The following is a 21,873-nucleotide window of genomic DNA, read 5'->3' as shown; positions in this document are numbered from 1 at the left end:
AGAAATGTCTATTTAGATCATCTGCCTGTGTTTTGATTGAGGTGGTTGCTTTTTTTCTTTTGTTTTCTTTTTGATATTGAGCTGTCTGTTTTGAAAATTAAGCCTTATTGGTCACATCATTTGCAAATATTTATTCCCATTCAGTAGGTTGTTTTTACATTTTGTTTTTGGTTTTCTTTGCTGTGCAAAAGCTTATAAATCTGATTAGGCTCTATTTGTTTATTTTTGCTTTTATTTATTTTGTGTTGAAAGACTGACCTAAGAAAGCATTGGTATGATTTTTGTCAGAGAATGTTCTCTTCTAGGAGTTTTATGGTGTCTTGTCTTAAACTTTAGAGCATTTTGAGTTAAGTTTTGTGTATGGCGCGAGGGAGTGTTCTAGCTTAATTGATTTACATGCAGCCCTCCAGATTAACATTCAGTTTTGTTAATGAAAAATCAAGAGTTTTTATTTGATTCTGTTTATTATTGAGTATAAATACTGGTCTTAAATTCACATAAGCTCTCTTTAGTTTATTATTTTTCTCATAAAGAATATTTACCTATAATCTTTAAGTTTAGCATTTGGAACTTGGCATGATTATGTTTTCTTGAAATTGGAGAAGCGAAATTTTTTATTTATTTATTTTTTAATTGAAGGATAATTGCTTTACAGAATTCTGTTGTTTTCTGTCAAACCTCACCATGCATCAGCCATAGGTGTACATATGTCCCCTCCCTCTCGAACCTCCCTCCCGTCTCCCTCCCCATCCCACCCCTCTGGGTTGATACAGAGCCATACAGCACATCCCCATTGGCTATCTGTTTTACATATGGTAATGTAAGTTTCCGCGTTACTCTCTTCGTACATCTCACCCTCTCCTCCCCCTCCCTGTGTCCATAAGTCTGTTCTCTATGTCTGTTTGGAGAAGTGAAATTTTAATACTAATTATCTTAAATGTTTTCTTGATGCATTGGGATTTAGCAAAGTTTTAAAAATATTAGGTAAACTTAAAAGTAGTATTATAAAAGGTTAGAGAGTGTGTCTGTGATCTTTTGAATGGTGATATTTGGGAAGTTGGCCATAAATTTCTAGAATTGAATGTAAAAACCAGGATTAAAAAAAAAAAAACTCTAGTCTTGTCCAAAACAGAGGGAATCCAAAGCAAAGAATCTTGTGCCATCCTTATTTTGCTACCAGCCATGTGGTGGGCGTGCTGGCAGGAGAGAGACCTGGGGGCAGATATGTGGTTCTGAGCAGGCTGGGGAGGTGCTGCCAAGCCCGGCACTGATGGGACAGTGGGGACGGGTGTTTGTAAGGATTTGAAGAGAGGGCAGAAAGCATAACTAGAGATGGTGAAAACTCGACAGTATCTAACCACAGAAAGTATCTGTAAAGCGTCTTGTCCTTCACAAGATGGAGGAGTTGGAAGAGAAAGGGAACAGAGGAGAGCGGAACCCACACTTTCTCTGGCTGGAAAATGTTACTTAGAACTTGATGTGCATGTGATCAAGCTAACTTCACGCTTACAAGTATACTTGTAATGTTTAGTTTAAGGATAGAATACTTAAGTTAATGAGCTAATTGTTTACCCCTAATGATTACTGTGCTGTGCTGTGCGTAGTCGCTTAGTCGAGTCTGACTCTTTGCAACCCCATGGACTGTAGCCCATCAGGCTCCTCTGTCTATGGGGATTCTCCAGGCAAGAATACTGAATGGGTTGCTATGCCCTCCTCCAGGGGATCTTCCCAACCTAAGGATCAAATCCAGGTCTCCCACATTGCAGGCAGGTTCTTCACCATCTGAGCCACCAGGGAAACCCGTGAATATTGGAGTGGGTAGCCTATCACTTTTCCAGTTGAATCTTCCCAACCCAGGAATTGAGCCGGGGTTTCCTGCAATCCAGGTTTCTTTACCAGCTGAGCTACCAGGGAAGCCCAATGACTGCTATTCTCAGACAAATTAAATGAAAAGAAATAAGTTCTAAGTTGAGACTTCTAGGCTGCTGCTGCTGCTGCTAAGTCACTTCAGTCGTGTCCGACTCTGTGCTACCCCATAGACGGCAGCCCACCAGGCTCCCCCGTCCCTGGGATTCTCCAGGCAAGAACACTGGAGTGGGTTGCCATTTCCTTCTCCAATGCATGAAAGTGAAAAGTGAAAGCGAAGTCGCTCAGTCGTGTCTGACTCTTAGCGACCCCATGGACTGCAGCCTACCAGGCTCCTCCGTCCATGGGATTTTCCAGGCAAGAGTACTGGAGTGGGGTGCCATTGCCTTCTCTGGAGACTTGTAGGCAGGGATTGATTTAAAAACAAAACAAAACAAAAAAATGCACACAGCTTGAATTAGGATATGCTTCCAACTCTTCGACTACCGCTTGCAAGGTAGGAGAGGCCATTTATCTCTTTACTGGCTTGGGTGCACTATGACCTATGTGTTCAGAAGGAAACAGGGATTCACATGATGGATAGGTATACCAGATATGACACTATCTAACAAACCATTCATGGTATTAACGTTGTAGTCATTATCCATAAAAGCATTATCTGCTTTGTGGAGTATCTGTTGCCAGTTATGTTGGTTCAGACATCCCTTCATTGGCCAATCCTGGACCACGTTCTGTTGCCCAGCTCTGATGCCCAGTGACTATATACTAATACTAATTCAACTCAGCAAAAATGTGGACAGAAATTTTTGCATAAAAATTATTCATTGCATTCTAAAATGTATGGAACATCCATTAAATGTAAACATTAATAATTAGAAGATATTTTGAGATCTGATGGAAGGTAATTCAATGCTTCTTATTGTTTAAATTGAAATTGAATATTTTTAATCCCCTTGGGGTAGGAAGGTCCAGAATATGGTACTTTAAAACCATTGTTTAGTCACAACTTTCTCTCAATAATATAACCATAGTGATAAAAAACTGATTATTTCAAGTATCAGATAGTCACATATGAAAAAAATCTTAAGAAACCAGGAAATTTTAGATAATTAGGATTTAACCAATAATAAGGCATGTATTGAGTTTCTAAATGGCTGTTTGGGAATTTATTGTTCTTGAATGACTTTTTTAAATGATAGATTAAACTGGGAAGCTTCAATGACCAGCATTGTTGTAAGCATCACAGCAAAACAACCCTTGTCAGTAGTTTTCTTATATAGGAATTGTATGTGACTGTTACTTGTCTGTATATTCCTCTCTTTTTATTTGGTAAGGATTTCAGAGAGAAAAAACAAAGAGCAGCTAGCCTAGGCATTTTTTACTTTAAAAACCTGTGATAAACCATAATGAAAAAGAATATGAAAAAGAGTGTATATGTATATATACATGTGTACACGTGTGTGTGTATAAATGTGTATGTATATATATGTGTGTGTATATATACATATGTGTGTGTGTGTATATATGTGTGTGTGTGTGTAATTGAACCAGTTTGCTATATAGTCGGAATTAACACAGCACTATATACAAATCAACTATACTTCAGTAAAATTTTTTAAAAATTTGGCATTTCTTTCTATTAATTTTCTTTGGAAGTTAAATTTGATCTCATTCTGTGTTACAGTGACTATTCTGCCTGAGGGTATTAAACTGTCTTGATAATAGTTGTATTGAATTAGGCAGCAAGAGGCAGCTAGGACCTCTTGCATCCCTTTTTTCTTGTGTTGTGAGGCCAAGTAGCATCTCCTTTTTTCCTTCTGATTTGGAGGAAGGAGGTTTTTGGTGACTCTGATTAATTGATTGACTGGCTAATTTATTTATTTATGAATAATAAATAATGCCTTCCTTTAAATAAAATATTTTAAAATTAGATAATTTGAATTGGAAGAGACAGGAAGGGATGTGATATCTTGATCTGGATAAACAAGTGTTTTCCTGTGTTGTCTAAATTCAGACTGTTTTGTTTCCTGCAGAGTATGTAGTGTATTTTAATCACATTATTAAATGATATAATCAACTTCAGACCATCTGCTTATTAATTTACAAGGAAATGAAATTTAATTGCCTCTTTATTTTCTTTTGTCAGGGTGGAGAGTGATATGGTGTCATTAGAAATTTTAATACCATATCAAGGCCTTGAAGTAACATAGCCAAAAGCTGTTTTTTATGAGCATTATAAACTTAGAATTCCAATTACATTTCAACAGTATTCCAGGAAAACAAGTTAGTCTCTCTGCAAGTGATTTAATCTTCCTTTCCTGTCCCCTTGGATTGAGATTTATTGATCCCACTTTGTACAAAGAAGCTCCTGTGCAAATAGTGAATGTGTAAAAGTTTTTGTATTTTTTCTCTAGCTTAGTCATCAAGCTCAACATCTAGAAATAGTTGCTTTACAAATGATTCATCTCATATTTTTATAATATGGTTGTATTAAATTTGACTTGATAATATTACAGATACTTCATGCTCAGTTAAGAGCTAGCCGGCCCAGAAAAGCTGCAGTTTAATATGGAAAGGCAGCAGGAAACAAAGAACCCCCAAAAAGCAACATGTGGAAACCCGTATCTTCTGGATCATGCCCCTAGATGAGTCTGAATCTGTGGAAGGATGAAGAGTCCAGTTATTTACCGAAATCCGTGTTGCTAAGGCAAACTCACCCTCTCTGTAAACCGCCTTGCACAGTGCTGCCCTCTTCTGGAATACTGAACGCAGGGCTGAGTAAAGTGAACCAGAGAAGTTCTGAGGAGGCACCATCTCTCTGTGACACTAGAATTCTTCACTGGTCAAGACTTAATTTTGGCCTTTGTGCTGAAGAGAGAAATAATATTAAGGAGTTTTGATTATTAGGTTCTGTTTATGGTTCTCTTATAAAGGCCCCTAGATCATTTATATAAGTAGGTAAGAGGTAGTTCCATCTAGATAATTATATTCTACATAAATGTCAAAAATGGGTTCATTTGAAGCAATTTTCTTTAGAAAAATCAAGTATTCATTTCTACTGAGAGCCAACATTTATATGCTATGCTGTGCTATGCTAAGTCGCTTCAGTCGTGTCCGACTCTGTGCGACCCCATAGACGGCAGCCCACCAGGCTCTCCCGTCCCTGGGATTCTCCAGGCAAGAACACTGGAGTGGGTTGCCAACATTTATATATGATTACAAATAGCACTTTACATTTAATAAAATACTGTCAAATGAAATCCTCTCATGTAGTAATCTTAATGATGTGTGTGGGGGGTGTTGTAGTGATAAAAATGAGCCTGATGATGGCAGCTGACATTTATTATTTACTGTGTACCAGGCCCTGCACTGACCATTTACGCAAATCTCATTTAATTTTCATAGCCCCTCATTCGCTTCACTGTGCAGATGAACAGACTTCAGTCTTACGGAGAATAATGAACTTGACCAAAACTGGTGATTGCTGGAACCTGTGTTTGAACCGCTATTCTTTCCTGGAGAACCCCATGGACAGAGGAGCCTGGTGGGCTGCTGTCCACAGGGTCACAAAGAGCTGGACACGACTGAAGCGACTTAGCACAGCACATACACAACACAATCTGCGGGAGCTTTGCAACAGATCCTCACTTTTAACATCTTCTAAAGATAGTTTTTTGGGCTCCAAGATCACTGCTGATGGTGATTGCAGCCATGAAATTAAAAGACGCTTACTCCTTGGAAGGAAGGTTATGGCCAACCTAGATAGCATATTGAAAAGCAGAGACATTACTTTGCCAACAAAAGTCCATCTAGTCAAGGCTATGGTTTTTCCAGTGGTCATGTATGGATGTGAGAGTTGGACGGTGAAGAAAGCTGAGCACCGCAGAATTGATGCTTTTGAACTGTGGTGTTGGAGAAGACTCTTGAGAGTCCCTTGGACTGCAAGCAGATCCAATCAGTCCATCCTAAAGGAGATCAGTCCTGGGTGTTCATTGGAAGGACTGATGTTGAAGCTGAAACTCCAATACTTTGGCCACCTCATATGAAGGGTTGACTCACTGGAAAAGACCCTAATGCTGGGTAGGATTGGGGGCGGGAGGAAAAGGGGACGACAGAGGATGAGATGGTTGGATGGCATCACCGACTCGATGGACATGGGTTTGGGTGGACTCCGGGAGTTGGTGGTGGACAGAGAGGCCTGGCGTGCTGCAATTCATGGGGTCGCAAAGAGTCGGACACTACTGAGCGACTGAACTGAACTGAACGGAAATATAGTTGTACCCTACTGGGAAACTGATTGTTTGCATGGGGAATCTCATTAATAAATTAATGGAACCTCCTAATTCTTTCACTGCACTGGCATTGTATTCAGATGAATACTCTGCTAGACCTTTTATTTTTTTTAATGTTGGCACATATCCAGGTTCCTTGGTCATATGGGTGACTGCTGCGCCCGTGCTGAGTTCCCATAGGTCACGCTGCGTGGATATGCTGTGGGCATATGATGCAGATCACGTTTTCAGGTCTCTGAAGCAAACTCAGTATCTGTTCTCCTCTGTCTCTGGTTTTTCTCCACATGCTTATACACTCTCTGCTCGCCCCCCCTCCCTTCTTATCCTTCCCACCACTCCCTTCCCTGCTCCCTTCCCTGCTCCTTCCCCTCTCTCCTCCCCCTCCCCCTAGTATGCATTCCTCCTTATTCTTGAGGGAAGAAGCCCTTCCTGAGGGAAGAAGAGTGCTAAGGCCTGTCTCAGTTTGCCTGAGACAACCTCTGGGAAGCACTACTTCCAGGCTCAGCCGGAATTAGATGCTAGTAGGAAATAGTACCATTGGAGATGCTGTAGCTGTTCTGAATAATCTTACTGACATTTCCCTTGAGATTAGATTAGGTGTACAAAGCTCCTAAAGCTCAGCAATGAATTGCAGGATACAGAATAAATAGATAGAAATCTCTTGCATTTCTATACATTAACGATGAAAGATCAGAAAGATAAATTAAGGAAATAATCTCATTTGCTTTCACATCAACAAGAATAAAATACCTAGGAATAAATCTACCTAAGGAGGTAAAACTCAACATTCAAAAAACTAAGATCATGGCATCTAGTCCCATGACTTCATGGCAAATAGATGGAGAAACAATGGAAACAGTTACAGACTTTCTTTTCTTCGGCTCAAAATCACTGCAGGTGGTGGCTGCAGCCATGAAATTAAAAGATGCTTGCTCCATGGAAGAAAAGCTATGACAAACCTAGACAGTGTATTAAAAAGCAGAGACATTACTCTGCCAGCAGAGGTCTATCTAGTCAAAGCTATGGTTTTTCCAGTAGTCATGTATGGATGAATGTGAGAGTTGGACCATAAAGAAAGCTGAGCACCAAAGAATTGATGCTTTTGAACTGTGGTGCTGAAGAAGACTCTTGTGAGCCCTTGGACTGTGAAGAGATCCAACCAGTCAATCCTAAAGGAAATCAGTCCTGAATATTCACTGAAAGGACTGATGCTGAAGCTGAAACTCCAAATTGCAGCAATATGATTTTTGGATTCGTCTCCTAGAGTCACGAATATAAAAAAAATAAGAATGGGATCTACTTAAACCCAAAAGCTTTTGCACATCGAAGGAAACTGTAAACAAAACAAAAAGACAACCTGTGGAATGGGAGAAAATGTTTGCAAATGGTGTGGCCAACGAAGGATTAAACACTAAAATATACAAACAGATTATGTGCCCCAAATCGATAGAACAAACAACCCAATTAAAAATGGGCAGGAGATCTAAATACACATTTTTTAAAAAATTTTTATTATTAGTTGGAGTATAATTGCTTTACAGTGTCGTGCTGGTTTCTGCCATGCATCAACATGAGTCCCTCGTGGGTATGCATCTATCCCCTCCCTCACGAACATCCTTCCTACATCGTTCCTGCCCCCACCCCATCCTCCTCTCTAGGTTGTCACAGAGCACTGGGCCAAGGTCCCTGTGTCCTGCAGCAAATCCCCAGCGGCTATCTGTTCTACACAGGGCAATGCCTATGTTTCAGGGCCACTCTCTCAGTTCGCCCACCCTCTCCTTTCCCTGCTGGGTCCACAAGCCTTTTCTCTATGTTTGCCTCTCTACTGCTGCCCCCCAGATAGGTTCATCAGTAACATTTTTCTAGATTCCATATATGTATTTGCTAATATATGATATTTGTCTTATGACTTGCTTCACTCTCTGTAGCAGGCTCTGGGTTCATCCACCTCACTAGAATTCACTCAAATTCAGTCATTTTCATGTCTGAGTTAATAGTCCATTGTATATATGTACCACAACTTCTTTATTCATTCATCTGTCGATGGACATCTAGGTTGTTTCCATGTCCTGACTATTGTGAATAGTGCTGTAATGAATATTGGGGTACATGTGTTTTTTAGAATTGTGGTTTTCTTAGGGTATATGCCCAGTAGTGAGATGGCTGGGCCATATGGTAGTTTTATTCCTAGTTTTTAAATAAATTTCCACACTGTTCTTCATAGTGGCTGTATCAATTTACATTCTCACCAACAGTAGAGGAGGGTTCCCTTTTCTCCACATCCTCTCCAGCATTTATTGTTTGTAGATTTTTTGATAATGGGCATTCTGACCAGTGTGAGGTGATACATCATTGTAGTTTTGATTTGCATTAGTCTAATAATGATGTTGAGCATTTTTTCATGTGTTTATTAGCCATCTGTTTGTCTTCTTTGGAGGAATGTCTGTTTAGGTCTTCTGCCCATTTTACGATTGGGTGTTTTGTTATCCTGATATTGGCCTGCATGAGTTGATTGTATACTTTGAAGATTAATCCTTTGTCAGTTGCTTCATTTGCAGTTATTTTCTCCCATTCTGAGAGTTGTCTTTTCATCTTGTTTATGGTTTCCTTTGCTGTGCAAAAGCTTTTAGGTTTAATTAGGTCTTCTTTATTTTTGTTTTTATTTTCATTACTCTAGGAGGAGGTGGGTCATAGAGGATCTTGCTATGATTTATATCAAAGAGTGTTCTGCCTATGTTTTCTTCTAGGAGTTTTATAGTTTCTGGTCTTGCATTCAGGTCTTTAACCCATTTGAGTTTATTTTTGGGCAAGATATTAGGAAGTATTCTAATTTAATTCTCTTACATGTAGCTATCCAGTTTTCCCAGCCAGCCCCATTTATTGAAGAGACTGTCTTCCTTCTCCATTGTATATTCTTGCCTCCTTTGTTAAAGATAAGATGCCCATAGGTGTGTAGGTTTATCTCTTGGCTTTCTTTCTTGTTCCATTGGTCTATATTTCTGTCTTTGTTCCAGTACCATTCTGTCTTAATGACTGTAGCTTTGTAGGATAATCTGAAGTCAAGAAGGTTGATTCCTTCAACTCCATTTTCCTTTCTCAAGATTGCTTTGACTATTTGGGATATACTGTGTTTCCATGCAAATTGTAAAATTTTCTTTTCTTGTTCTGTGGAAAATGCCATTGGTAGCTTGATAAGGATTGCACTGAATTTGTAGATTGCTTCGGGTAGTATAGTCATTTTCACATTGTTGATTCTTCCAATCTAAGAACGTGGTATATCTCTTCAACTGTTTATGTTGTCTTTGATTTCTATCATCAGTGTCTTACAGTTTTCTGTATACAGGTCTTTTGTCTCCTTAGGTAGGTTTATTCCTAGGTATTTTATTCTTTTCATTGAAGTGGTAAATGGGACTGATTCCTTATTTCCTCTTTCTGATTTTTCATTGCTAGTGTATAGGAATGCAAGGGGTTTCTGTGTGTTGACTTTGTGATCCTGCAAATTTGCCAAATTCGCTAATTAGCTCTATTAATTTTTTGGTAGTATCTTTTGGATTTTCTATGTATGATACCATATCATCTGCAAACAGTGAGAGTTTTACTTCTTCTTTTCCAATCTGGATTCTTTTAGTTTCTATTTCTTCTCTGATTCCCATGTCTAGGGCTTCCAAAACTATGTTGAATAATAGTGGTGAGAGTGGGCACCGTTGTCTTGTTCATGATCTTAGAGGAAATGCTTTCAGCTTTTCACCATTGAGAAAATGTTTGCTCTGGGTTTATTGTATATGGCCTTTATAATGTTGAGTTACCAGGTGATGCTAGTGGTAAAGAACCCGCCTGTCAGTGCAGGGGATGTAAGAGATGTGGGTTCAATCTCTGGATGGGAAAGATCCCCTGGAGGAGGGCACAACAACCCACTCCAGTATTCTTGCCTGGAGAATCTCATGGACAGAGGAGCCTGTCAGGCAGCAGTCCACAGGGTCACACACAGTCAGACACAGTTGAAGTCACTGAGCACAGGACACGCACACAGGTCCCTTCTATGCCTATTTCCCGAAGAGTTTTTTTTTTTTTTTATCATAAATGGATGCTGAACTTTGTTGAAAGCTTTTCTGCATCTATTGAGAGTATCATATGATTTTTATCTTTTAACTTGTTAATATGGTATATCACATTGACTGGTTTGTATATATGGAAGAATCCTTGCATCCCTGGGATAAACCCAACTTGATCCTGGCATATGATCCTTTTAATGCATTGTTGGATTTGTTTGCTAGAATTTTGTTGAGGATTTTTATATCTATGTTTATTAGTGATATTGGCCTGTAATTTTCTTTTTTTGTGATGTCTTTTTCTAGCTTTGGTATCAGAGTGATGGTGGCCTTGTAGAGTGAGTTTGAAATTGTTCCTTCCTCTCCAACTTTTTGAAAGAGTGTGAGAAGGATAGATATAGCTCATCTCTGAATGTTTGATAGAATTCATCTGTGAAGCCATTTGGCCCTGGACTTTAGTTTTTTGAGAGATTTTTGATCACATTTTTCAGTTTCATTACTTGTGATTTACTTGTTCATAATTTCTGTTTCTTCCTGGTTCAGTCTTAGAAGGTTGAACTTCTCTACAAATCTGTCCATTTCTCCCAAGTTGTCCATTTTATTGGCGTATAGTTGCTCTTGATCGTCCATTATAATCCTTTGTGTATCTGTGTTGCCTGTTTTAATCTCTCCCTTTGCATCTCTAATTTTCCTGATTTGAGTCTTCACACTTTTTTTCTTGATAAATCTTGCTAATGGTTTGTTTGTCTTGTCAAAGAACCAGCTTTTAGTTTTATTGATCATTGCTGCTGTTCCCCTCATTTATTTATGCTCTGATCTTTTATGATTTTTCCTTTTAATAACTTGGGGTTTTTTGGTTCTTCTTTTCCTAGTCGCTTTAGGTGTAAGGTTAGGTTGTTAATCTGATGTCTTTCTTGTCTCTTGAGTAGGACTGTGTTGCTATAAGCTTCCCTCTTAGAACTACTTTTGCTGCATCCCCGTAGGTCTTGAGTTGTGGTATTTTCATTGTCATTTGTTTCTATGTATTTTTTGACTTCCCTTCAATGACTTGGTTATTTAGAAGCCTATAGTTTAATTTTCATGTGTTTCTGTTTCTTATACCTTTTTCCCCCTGTTTTTGATATCTAATCTCATAGGTGGCTCAGCTGGTAAAAAAAAACCTGCTCTCCAGTGCAGGAAACACAAGAAACATGGGTTCGAACCCTGGGTCAAGAAGATGCCCTGGAGGAGGAAATGGCACCCCACCCCACTCTTCTTGCCTGGAAAATTCCGTGGACAGAGGAGCCTGGTGGGCTACAGTCCATGGGGTCGCAAAGAGTCTGACACAACTGAGTGTGCACACACACACTCATAGCATTGTAGTCAGAAAAGATGCTTGATATGATTTCAGTTTTCTTACATTTACTGAGGCTTGATTTGTGACCCAATATGTGATCTATCCTGGAGTATGTTCCATGTGCACTTGAGAAGAAAGTGTATTCTGCATTTGAATGGAATGTCCTGAAGGTATCATTAGGTCCATCTGGTCTAAATGTGCCATTTAAGGCTTGTGTTTCCTTACTAATTTTCTGTTTTCATGATCTGTTCATTGGTGTAAGTGGCTTATTAAAGCCTGCTATTATTATTATGTTACTGTCAATTACCCTTTTATGTCTGCTAGTGTTTGCGGAGAAGGCAATGGCATCCCACTCCAGTACTCTTGCCTGGAAAATCCCATGGACGGAGGAGCCTGGTAGGCTACAGTCCAGGGGGTCGCTAAGAGTCGGACACGACTGAGCGACTTAACTTTCACTTTTCCCTTTCATGCACTGGAGAAGGAAATGGCAACCCACTCCAGTATTCTTGCCTGGAGAATCCCAGGGACGGGGGAGCCTGGTGGGCTGCCGTCTATGGGGTCGCACAGAGTCGGACACGACTGAAGCGACTTAGCAGTAGCAGTAGTGTTTGCCTTATGTATTCAGGTGTTCCTTAGTTGAGTGCATAAATATTTATAGTTGTTATGTCTTCTTGGGTCAATCCCTTGATCATTATGTAGTGTCCTTCCTTATCTCTTGCAATATTCTTTAAGATCTAGTTTGTCTGATATGAGAATTGCTACTCCAGTTTTCTTTTGATTTCTGTTTGCATGGAATATCTTTTTTAATCCTCTCACTTTCAGTTTATATTTGTCTCTGATTCTGAAGTAAGTCTAATATAGACAGCATATATGTGAGTCTTGTTTTTGTATCCATTCAGCCAGTCTTGTTTGGAGCACTTAATACATTTACATTTAAAGTAATTATTGATATGTATGATCATATTAACCTTTACTTTATTGTTTTGGTTTTATTTTTGTAGGCCTTGTTTCCTGTGCAGGGAACTTCCTTTAGCATTTGTTGTAAAGCTGCTTTTGTAGTGATGAATTCTCTTAACTTTTGACTATCTGTAAAGCATTTGATTTCTCTGAATCTGAATGAGACCCTTGATGGATAGAGTGATCTTGGTCGTAGATCTTTGTCTTTCGTTATTTTAAATACATCCTCCTGCAGAGATCTTTCTGCTGATAGATCAATGTTAACCTTATGGGGTTTTCCTTGTATGTTACTTGTTGCTTTTCTTTTGCTACCTTTAATATTTTTACTTTGGGTTTAATTTTTGTTAGTTTGATTAATGTGTGTCTTGGCATGTTTCTCCTTGGGTTTATCCTGTATGGAACTCTCTGCACTTGTTGGACTTGATTGACTCTTCATTTCTCATTTTGGGTAATCTTTTGGGTATAATTGCTTCAAAAAATTTCTTAGACCCTTTATTTTTCTCTTTTTCTTCTAGAACCCCTATAGTTAGAATGTTGGCGGATTTAATATTGTCCCAGAGGTCTCTGGGACTATCCTCAATTCTTTTCATTCTATTTTCTTTATTCTCCTCTTCAGCAGTTATTTCCCCCATTCTGTCTTCTACCTCACTTATCCTTTCTGCCTCCATTATTCTGCTATTGATTCCTTCTAAAATATTTTTAATTTCAGTAATTGTGTTGTCACTGTTTTTTCTTTATTTCTTTTTAGGTCCTTGTTAAATGTGTTAAGTGATTTTTGCATTTTTTTTTTCCATTCTATTTTCGAGATTTTGCAACATCTTTATTGTAATTACTCTGAAATCTTTTTCAGGTAGTTTGCCTATTTCCTTTTCATTTATTTTGTCTTGTGGGTTTTTACCTTATTCCTTCATTTGCACAATATTGCTGTCTTTTCATTTTGTGTTTGAGGTCTCCTTTCCCCAGGCTATAGGGTCATAGCGTCTCTTGCTTTTGATCTATGCTCTTGGTTGGTAACATTGGTCCAGTGGCTTGTGTAGCCTTCGTGTTGGGAGGGACTTGGCCTGCATTCTGGTGGAAGGAAGTGAGTGTTTTTCCCCCTCTGATAGGCAGGACTGTGTGAGGTGGTATATTTTGGGGTGTCTGTGGGAAGCCTGTTTGCTGATGATTGGGCTTGTGTTGTCTTGCTTGTCTGCATGAGGCATCCTGTGTGGGTGCTGCTTCCAGTTGGATTCAGGGTCTTGGATACAGCTGGAGGCCTTGGTGGGCATTCTCACTGATTAATGCTCCCTGAGGTCAGGAGTTCTCTGGCAGTCTAGTGTCCTGGACTCAGCGCTCCCACCCCAAAATCTCATGCCTGACCTCTAGTTGGGGAACGTAGACCGCACAAGCTGTTTGTTATGTCAATAAAGGGCAGTAAAAGAAACAAAAAACAGAAAGCAAAATAACTAATAAAGTAAGAAGTTAAACAGTAAACTCAAGAGACAAAAAATAAAGCCCAGACAAATGGTAAAAGCAAAATCAGACAAAGGGAAACAAAAAGGAAGGAACATACACCCACACAAACCCCGAACAGACCAAAGTAAATAAGGCACAGGAGAGTGGCCCAGCGAGCAAAGGAAAAACCAAAAATGATAGCAGCCAGTTAAAAGCAAAGCTGCCAACAACACAAAACAGAAAACAAGACCAAAACATAGTGCCAACTGGGAGGAAAGCGAAGGAACCAAACAACCAAACACGGTGGAAAAACAGAAAAGCATCGGAAAGCAAAGTTAAATAGAAGCATATAAAAAGATCTGTATTTATTATAAGGAATATCCACAAGACTAGAACAACAAAAAAAGAAAACAAATACACAAAACTGCAGAAAGCCAAAGTAGAGATATATAAAGAAAACAAAAAGTGTGATTAAAAAACAAAATAAAAAAGTTCTCAAAAGCCAAAATATAGATAATAATCATAATGAAAGCAGCAACCACAGCAACAGAGGGAAAAAAAGAGGGGAAAAAAAATCCAGAACCAACTACAGAATGAATCAAAATATAGGAATAATAATAAATGTTTTTCTCGGGTCTCAGCTCTCAGCGTCCTTCCCCCACTTTGAGCCACAGCCCACTTCTGTTTCCCTAGTAAACCCTCCAGTACTGAGGAGTCTGGTCTCAGGACTTGCTGTAGGGACAGCTCAGACCCTACTTGGTGCAACTCCTGTGTGCCCTCACCTCAAATGTCCACAGCTGCCAGAGCTAGGGCTTTTTTTTTTTTTTTTTTTGTGAGAATACTCCTTTTATATATTCCATAAACATAGAGTCCACCTAGCTGATGGTGCGGATTTAATCTGCAGCTTGCACAGCTAGTGAGAAGGTTTTTGATCCTTTTCCTCAATCACTCTGCCTCTGGAGCTCAGCTGTGGTTTTATCCCCACCTCGGCATGAGGATCATCCCTAGGAGTTTGGTCCTGAGGCTGCCCTGGAGGGCTTGGGTCTGCCGCGGTGAGGACTGGGCCTGGAGGTGGTACAGCTGCTCAGATCATGGGGGCCCCGGCTGAGCCAGATATACAGGGAAGCGCGCACGGGCACTGGACATGTGGTGCTGTAAGTGCTCTTTCCTAGTCTCTGGCAGCTCTGCCCCAGTGAGGACCTAGTGTGGAGGTGGCATGGCTGCTCGGATCATGCAGACCCCAGTGGTGCCTGGTGCACAGCGAAGCCAGCAGCCATGGGTGCAGGAGATATGACGCTATAAATATTCTTTTTTCGCCTCTGTCAGCTCTGCCCCCGTGAGGACCAAGTGTGGCACTGTTGTTTGGATCGCAGGGACCCAGCAGCACCAGGTGTGTGGGGAAGGCAGTGATCACAGGCATAGAAGATACGGCCCTATTAGAATTCTCTTCTGTCCTCTGGCAGCTGACACTCAAAGGGCCTTCCTGGCTGGTCCTTCTCTATTGCTTGACAGAGCAGGTGCTCAAGGGCACCCCTGGCTGGGGTCCTTCTCTACTGCTCCGCAGGTCAGGTGCTCCAAGGGCCTCCCTCTCTGGGGTCGTTCTCTATTGGTCAGCTGCCTGCGCCGCATGTGGAGAGAGAGGCCAGTGATGGCTCCACCCACTGTGTGTGACTCAGCAGTAGCGCCCTGTCTCCTTGGCTGCCCAGCGTTCCTTCAAAGGCATTCTGTGCAGGCTTCCTCCCTCCTGTCCCCTTGGGCCATCATCTTCCCTCAGCTAAGAGCAGTGCTGGCCCTGGGACTGCTCTCCACTCCCACGCTCCAGCTCCCAGCCGCCGCGCGTTCAGGTGGGCTTGCGTCCTTGTCCGGGTCATGTAGGACCGCAGCGCGGATTGTCCGTGTGGTTCTCGCTCCCTTCAGCCTGTCACCGATGCGCTGCTTTTACTCTGATGGCCTCAGATGCTTCCTTCTGTCTCAGCCGACCGCCCGGGATCTCACCCTTGCTTCACCTCCCCGACTCCCTGGTGCAGGTCGGGTCCTGCTCACTCTCCTCCTCTTTTTCTCTTCCTTCCTTCATCCTAGTGAGTTCTGCGTGGAACTGTATATTCCCTTCTGGTGGTCAGGGACTCCTGTTAGTTCTCAGCTGGCTCTCTGTGAAATCCTCCGAACCTGCAGATACATTCCTGGTGCCTCTGTGAAGACAGATGCACTCCACTTTCACCTACTCCTCCGCCATCTTGTGTCTCTTCTAGTCTTTTCTCAAAAAAGACATGCAAATGGACACCAGGCACATAAAAAGATGCTCCACGTTGGTGATCACTAGGTACATGCAAATTAAAACTACAATGAGACATCAGCTCCACAGTGATCAGAATGACCATCGTCAAAAGCCTACAAATAATCAATGCTGGAGAGTATGTGGAGAAAAGGGAAGCCTCCTACATTGTTGGTAAGAATGTAAATTGATACAGCCACTATGGAGAACAATATGGAGGTTCCTTAAAAAACGAAAAATAGAACTACCAAATGATCCTGCAATCCCACTCAGAGGCAAATATCCAGAGAAAACCATAATTCAGAAAGATACAGGCACCTCAATGTTAATTGCAGCACTACTTACAATAGTCAAGACACAGAAACAATCTAAGAGTCAATTGACAGAGAAGCAGATAAAGAAGATGTGGTACATACATACAATGGAATATTACTCAGCCATGAAAAAGAATGAAATAACGCCACTGCAGCAACATGGATGGACCTAGAGACTACCATACTAAGAAGTGAGCCAGGCAAGGACATACATAATATCCCTTATATGTGGAATCTAAAAAAATAAAAGTGATACAAATGAACTTAAAATATGAAACAGAAATAGACTGACAGACATACAAAACAAACTTATCTTTACCAAAGAGGAAAAAGCAGAGAGGGATAAATCAGGAGTTTGGGGTTTATATATATATATATATATATATATATATATACTACTTTATATAAAATAACTAAACAACAAGGACCTACTGTATAGCACAGGGAATTATACTCAATACTTTATAATAAACTATGAGAGAAAAAAGTCTGAAAAAGAATAGATATATATGTATGTATTACTGAATCACTTTATTACCTGAAACTAATACAACAGTGTAAGTCAACTATACTTCAGTAAAAAGTAATTAAATTTTTTTTGATAAAGAGTTTTTTTTTTTTTTTTAAGATGCTACCTCTGCTCTTCCTGAGAAATAAATGCCATAGATAATGGAAGCCAAGAAGACTTTCTTTCCTTTCTTAGAGGATGCTTATGCTTCTGGGTTTTAAGTGCATCTCACTCGTGCTATTGTCCGGAGAGCCCTTCTTGACTACCTTCATTCTGACTCCCCTGAGTCTGCTAGCTTCAGGCCTCTGTGACTGCATCCTCAGCCTACATGGTCACAGCGCTCCCTCTGGCCTTTTATTCCACTTGTGACTGGAGTCATTTCCTCTTCCTCCTTGGGATTCTTCTGACTTGCCTCTGACTCGCTTACATATGAAATTGAGGTTGGTGACTGTTCATTGTTGTTTTCTAAATGCAGGAGGTGTACCTTAGCCTTCTTAGTTTTTTTATCCTAGTTTTATTATCACAATTATATAAACATCTAAAAACATTTAAAAAACTTAAACTCAAAATAAGTATGAAATGAGATAGTGTATGTGGTACCCTCTGCTGATATCAGTCCCCTTGGAACTTTTCGGGATCAGTTATATTGAACAGTTAGGTTGGTGCAAAAGTAATTGCGTTTTTACATTGTTAAACTTTGCCATTTGATGTTGGAATACGTTCTTAAATGTGGTTATGTTATACATCATTTTAATGTGCAGTTCTCGCTTTATGTTTTTTTGCTAATGACTTATTACTTGCTGTTTATTTTATATTTATTTTAGACTATAGAAATGATGCTAGACAAAAAAAAAGCAAATTTGAGCGATATGTTTATTCGAGTTCAAAATGGGTCATAAAGCAACAGAGACAACTTGCAACATCAACAATGCGTTTGGCCCAGCAACTGCTAATGAACATGGTGGTTCAAGAAGTTTTGCAAAGAAGAGAGCCTTGAAGATGAGGAATGTTGTGGCTGGCCCATGGAAATTGACAACAACCAATTGAGAGCATTATTGAAGCTGATCCTCTTACAGCTACACAAGAAGCTGCTGAAGAGCTCAGTGTCAGCCATTCTATGGTCACTGGCATTTGAAGCAAATTGGGAAGGTGAGAAAGCTTGATAAGTGGGTGCCCCATGAGCTGACCGAAAATCAAAAAAAAATCATTTTGAAATGTTGTCTTCTCTTATTCTACACAACAACAAACCATTTCTCAATCAGATTATTACATGTAACGAAAAGTGGATTTTACATGACAGCTGGTGATGACGAGCTCAGTGGTTGGACCGAGAAGAAGCTCCAGAGCACCTCCCAAAGTCAAACTTGCACCAGAAAAGGGTCATGGTCACTTTAGTGTTCTGCTGCCCATCTGATCCACTACAGCTTTCTGAATCCTGGGGAAACCATTATATCTGCGAAGTATGCTCAGCAAATCGATGAGATGCACTGAAAACTGCAACACCCGCAGCTGGTATTGGTCAACAGAATGGGCCCGATTCTTCTCCACGACAACTCCCGACCACACGTTTCATAACCAACGCTTCAAAAGTTGAATGAATGGGGCTACAAAGTTTCGTCTCATCTACCATTTTGCCTGACATATTGCCAACCAACTACGACTTCTTCAGGCATCTTGAAAACTTTCTGCAGGGAAAACGCTTCTACGACCAACAGGAGGCAGAAAACGCTTTCCCAGAGTTCATCAGATCGTGAAGCATGGATTTTTTTTTTTTGCTTTATTTCTTGATGGCAAAAATGGGTGGATTGTGATGGTTCCTGTTTTGATTAATAATGATGTGTTTGAGCCTAGTTATAGTGATTTAAAATTCATGGTCTGAAACCGCAGTTACTTTTGTACCTACCTAATGAAACTCCAGTACTTTGGCCACCTGGTGTGAAGAGCTGATTCACTGGAAGAGACCCTGGTGCTGGGAAAGATTGAATGCCGAAGGAAAAGAGGGGACAGTGGATGAGATGGTTGGATGGCATCACTGATTCAATGGAAATGTACTTGGGCAAACTCCAAGAAATGGTGAGGGGCAGGGAGGCCTGGCCTGCCACAGTCCATGGAGTCGCAAAAGTCGGTCAGGATTTGGCAGCTGAACACAATAGAAAGTTAGTGCCCCATGTTGTTCCTGTCGGAGCATAGAAGCCATCAGAAGGCGTGGATACAGTTGGTGGCTCAGTTCTGCGTTCTTTTAAAAGATGGCTGTTGACTAATTTCAGCCCACTCTTGTGGATACAAAGTGAAGTTTAAGATGGTGGTAGGTGAGAGAGGTGGGACTTTGAAAATGCAGAGCTGTAATAAAGAAATAACTAGGTGCTCTGAGAATGCAGCCAGGGAGTTGGAGTAAGATTCTTAGAATAGCTGTTATTTCCCTTGGGCTCTTGTAGGATCATGAGTTTGCAGAATTTGTGAACTCCAGGATTTTGGGGGTAGGGGTGACAGGAGTGGCAATGTGAAGGACAGGGGAAAGGGGTGTGAGCACAGCTGATGTCTCTGTGTGGTCCAAACATGAAGGCAATGGAGGTGACCAGTGTAAATGCGCAGTGGGGGTCGGCGTGTGAAGGGCCTTACCAACCTGCCACAGGATATGGCCTTTCGTCTTGTGCAGGATATTTATCAAGGGGGGATTTTATCACACGCATGGTGGCCTTGTGCAGGCTGGGGAAGAAGGGTGGTGGTGCAGAGAAAAGAGGGTTTTCCTTTTGTATTTGGAGGACATTAGGGAGGAATCAGATCACAGTCAACTGACAGAAGATAAAACAATAGAAAAATAGTAGGAATAAAAATTAAATCACAGAAGCCAGTCAAACAGACCTGGAAGGAATCTGATTTAGAACAGGCATTCATGAGATAGGGTTATCAGGTAAAATCAGGATGCCCAGTTAAATTTGAATTTCAGATGAATAATGAATTTTTTTTTTTTTAGTGTCCATATGCCCCATGAAATGATCAAGACAGACTTTCAGTGAAAACTATTTTTTGTTTATTTGAAATTATGATTTAACTGGGTGTGCTATGAATTTTATTTGGAAAGTGCTTTAATCCTCGTATGCTAAAAAGGCTGTGAGAAGGCTTGGAGGTCAGACTCAGTGATCTGGTCCTTCTTTGGATGATATTAATGTTAGGGTATAACCATATCTGTTTTGAGGTGTGCATTTATATATATCACAGGAAGAACCTTTGGGGAGTCTTTTCTATATTTAAGTGACTGGTAAGGATTTTACCTTAGGAGATTTAAAGTTACTTGATAGAGAAGAAAAGGGGAGCTTCTAAAGAAAGGAAAATTCAGACTCCTGAAAGCATCTAACACTCAGCAGACTAGATGGACAATGTCTTGTGTATTCCAGGAAACAAACGGGGGTGTCACCCCCGCCGAGAGGGCTCATCAGTTGCTTCGTCGAGTATGAACAAGGCCGAGCTGCCATTGTTGTTTATGCTCTTGATGTACAGTGGCCTCTGTGTTCTGGCTTCTGTTTTTATTAGGACTGTAAAAGCATTACAACCCCCCCAACAGTAAACACTCCCAAGAGCGTGAGGTCATAGTAATATGACCTCATAGGGAGCCAGGTCCTTGGAAGCCCTGTGAACCAGCAGACAGTGGCGCTGCGGGGGTGGAGAGTCCTGTGGAGGGACTGGTGACAGGAAGGATGGCCTGGGTGCACCCTCAGCTCCAGAATGGCTGCTTGGTGTCTGTCATACTGCTGGTGAGTCGGCACCACCATCACACTTCCAGGCTTTCTGAGTCAGAAAGCGCAGCATCTCTGCTTGTTCGAGTTCTCCCACTAACTGGGAATGGGGTGGAATGAAGCCATCTAGGACTGCAAATGCTTATCTTCATTTTTTTTCTTACTTCCCTCTTCTCTGAATTTTTTTCAAGAAGATTCAGAAAAGTCTGATTGGTACAGATTTTTAAATTACCTCCTCCTGGTGATTGTGAGGAAAATATGGTGAAATAGACTGGCCAGGACAGGAAGAGAGGGAGTTAACATGAGAAATGAGAAACATAAGGAATAGGAATCAATACTGCATTTTAAAAATTCTTGTATTTTTAAGTACATATAATGAATATATTTGTTACGATAAGCCTCTTGTATTTGAACAGCATCATTGCAGTACTATGTGTGTAGTATAATTACTTTGTTTTCATGGAGTGATTAAACGCATGCCATGAATTTACCCTGAGAAGTAAGCCATAATAAGTAGCAGTTTATTTGAGAAGAAAAATCCTTTCTTTGACATTGTTTTTTTTCTACACAATCACTAATATGCAGAGTAAGAGAATGTATGGGGGCACAACTCCAGGGGTTTTCTTTTCATAATTATAAAGACTGCTTGACTGTAAATAAAAGAGTTCTTAGAGTAAATGTTTTACACTTCCACCATTTATTTGGGAAAACACAAAGGGTGAGGTGACCTTTAAAAGAAATAATTTTCTATGAATTTGCTTACAGGTTTGCTGTATATAATAAATAATTCAGTTGTCTGATGGGATAAATTTCACAAAACCATTTGGTAATGTGAACTTTATAAAGGAAGGTTTATGATGAAAGCAATATTTAAATGTATTTACATGAAGATTTTATTGTAGTAAGGCAATTTATTTTAATTGGTGAGTCTTTCTGTTGGAAAATTGTTTAAGGTGGCTGATTGTTTAGGGAGGGTTACCAAATGTCTTGGTTTGCCTGGGTGGATTCCAGTTTGTGTCTGTTGTCTTGGCATGGACCATGGTTTAGCATTTGACTTTGACTTTAGCAAAATGAAGCATTATTATCAATGGTTACAGTAAAAGAAGTCAGC

The 21,873-nt window shown here is 40.4% G+C and overlaps 1 protein-coding gene across 49 annotated transcripts in view; it reads left to right on the top strand.

Moving 5' to 3' along the window:
• PSD3 (pleckstrin and Sec7 domain containing 3) overlaps nt 1–21,873 on the top strand; it is a 540,565-nt gene that overhangs the window by 222,677 nt on the left and 296,015 nt on the right. For 17 of the 49 annotated variants that reach the window (XR_014062390.1, XR_014062389.1, XR_014062399.1 and 14 more), the window contains exon 1: nt 20,676–20,780. The exons of the other annotated variants lie outside the window; for them this stretch is intronic. Coding sequence is in view for 9 of the 17 variants with exons in the window: in XM_081521137.1 (XP_081377263.1) it covers nt 20,752–20,780 (29 nt within the window). In the remaining 8 variants the exon portion in view is untranslated. Of the gene's footprint in view, nt 1–20,675; nt 20,781–21,873 lie in introns of those variants that run through there. 49 annotated transcript variants of the gene reach the window in all.

Source organism: Giraffa tippelskirchi, chromosome 8 (genome assembly GCF_054371585.1).
Source record: "Giraffa tippelskirchi isolate mGirTip1 chromosome 8, T2T-mGirTip1v1.2.pri, whole genome shotgun sequence".
Taxonomy (NCBI): Eukaryota; Metazoa; Chordata; class Mammalia; order Artiodactyla; family Giraffidae; genus Giraffa; species Giraffa tippelskirchi.
The sequence above is the reverse complement of the archived record's forward strand: the minus strand, read 5'-3'. Positions and strand labels throughout refer to the sequence as shown.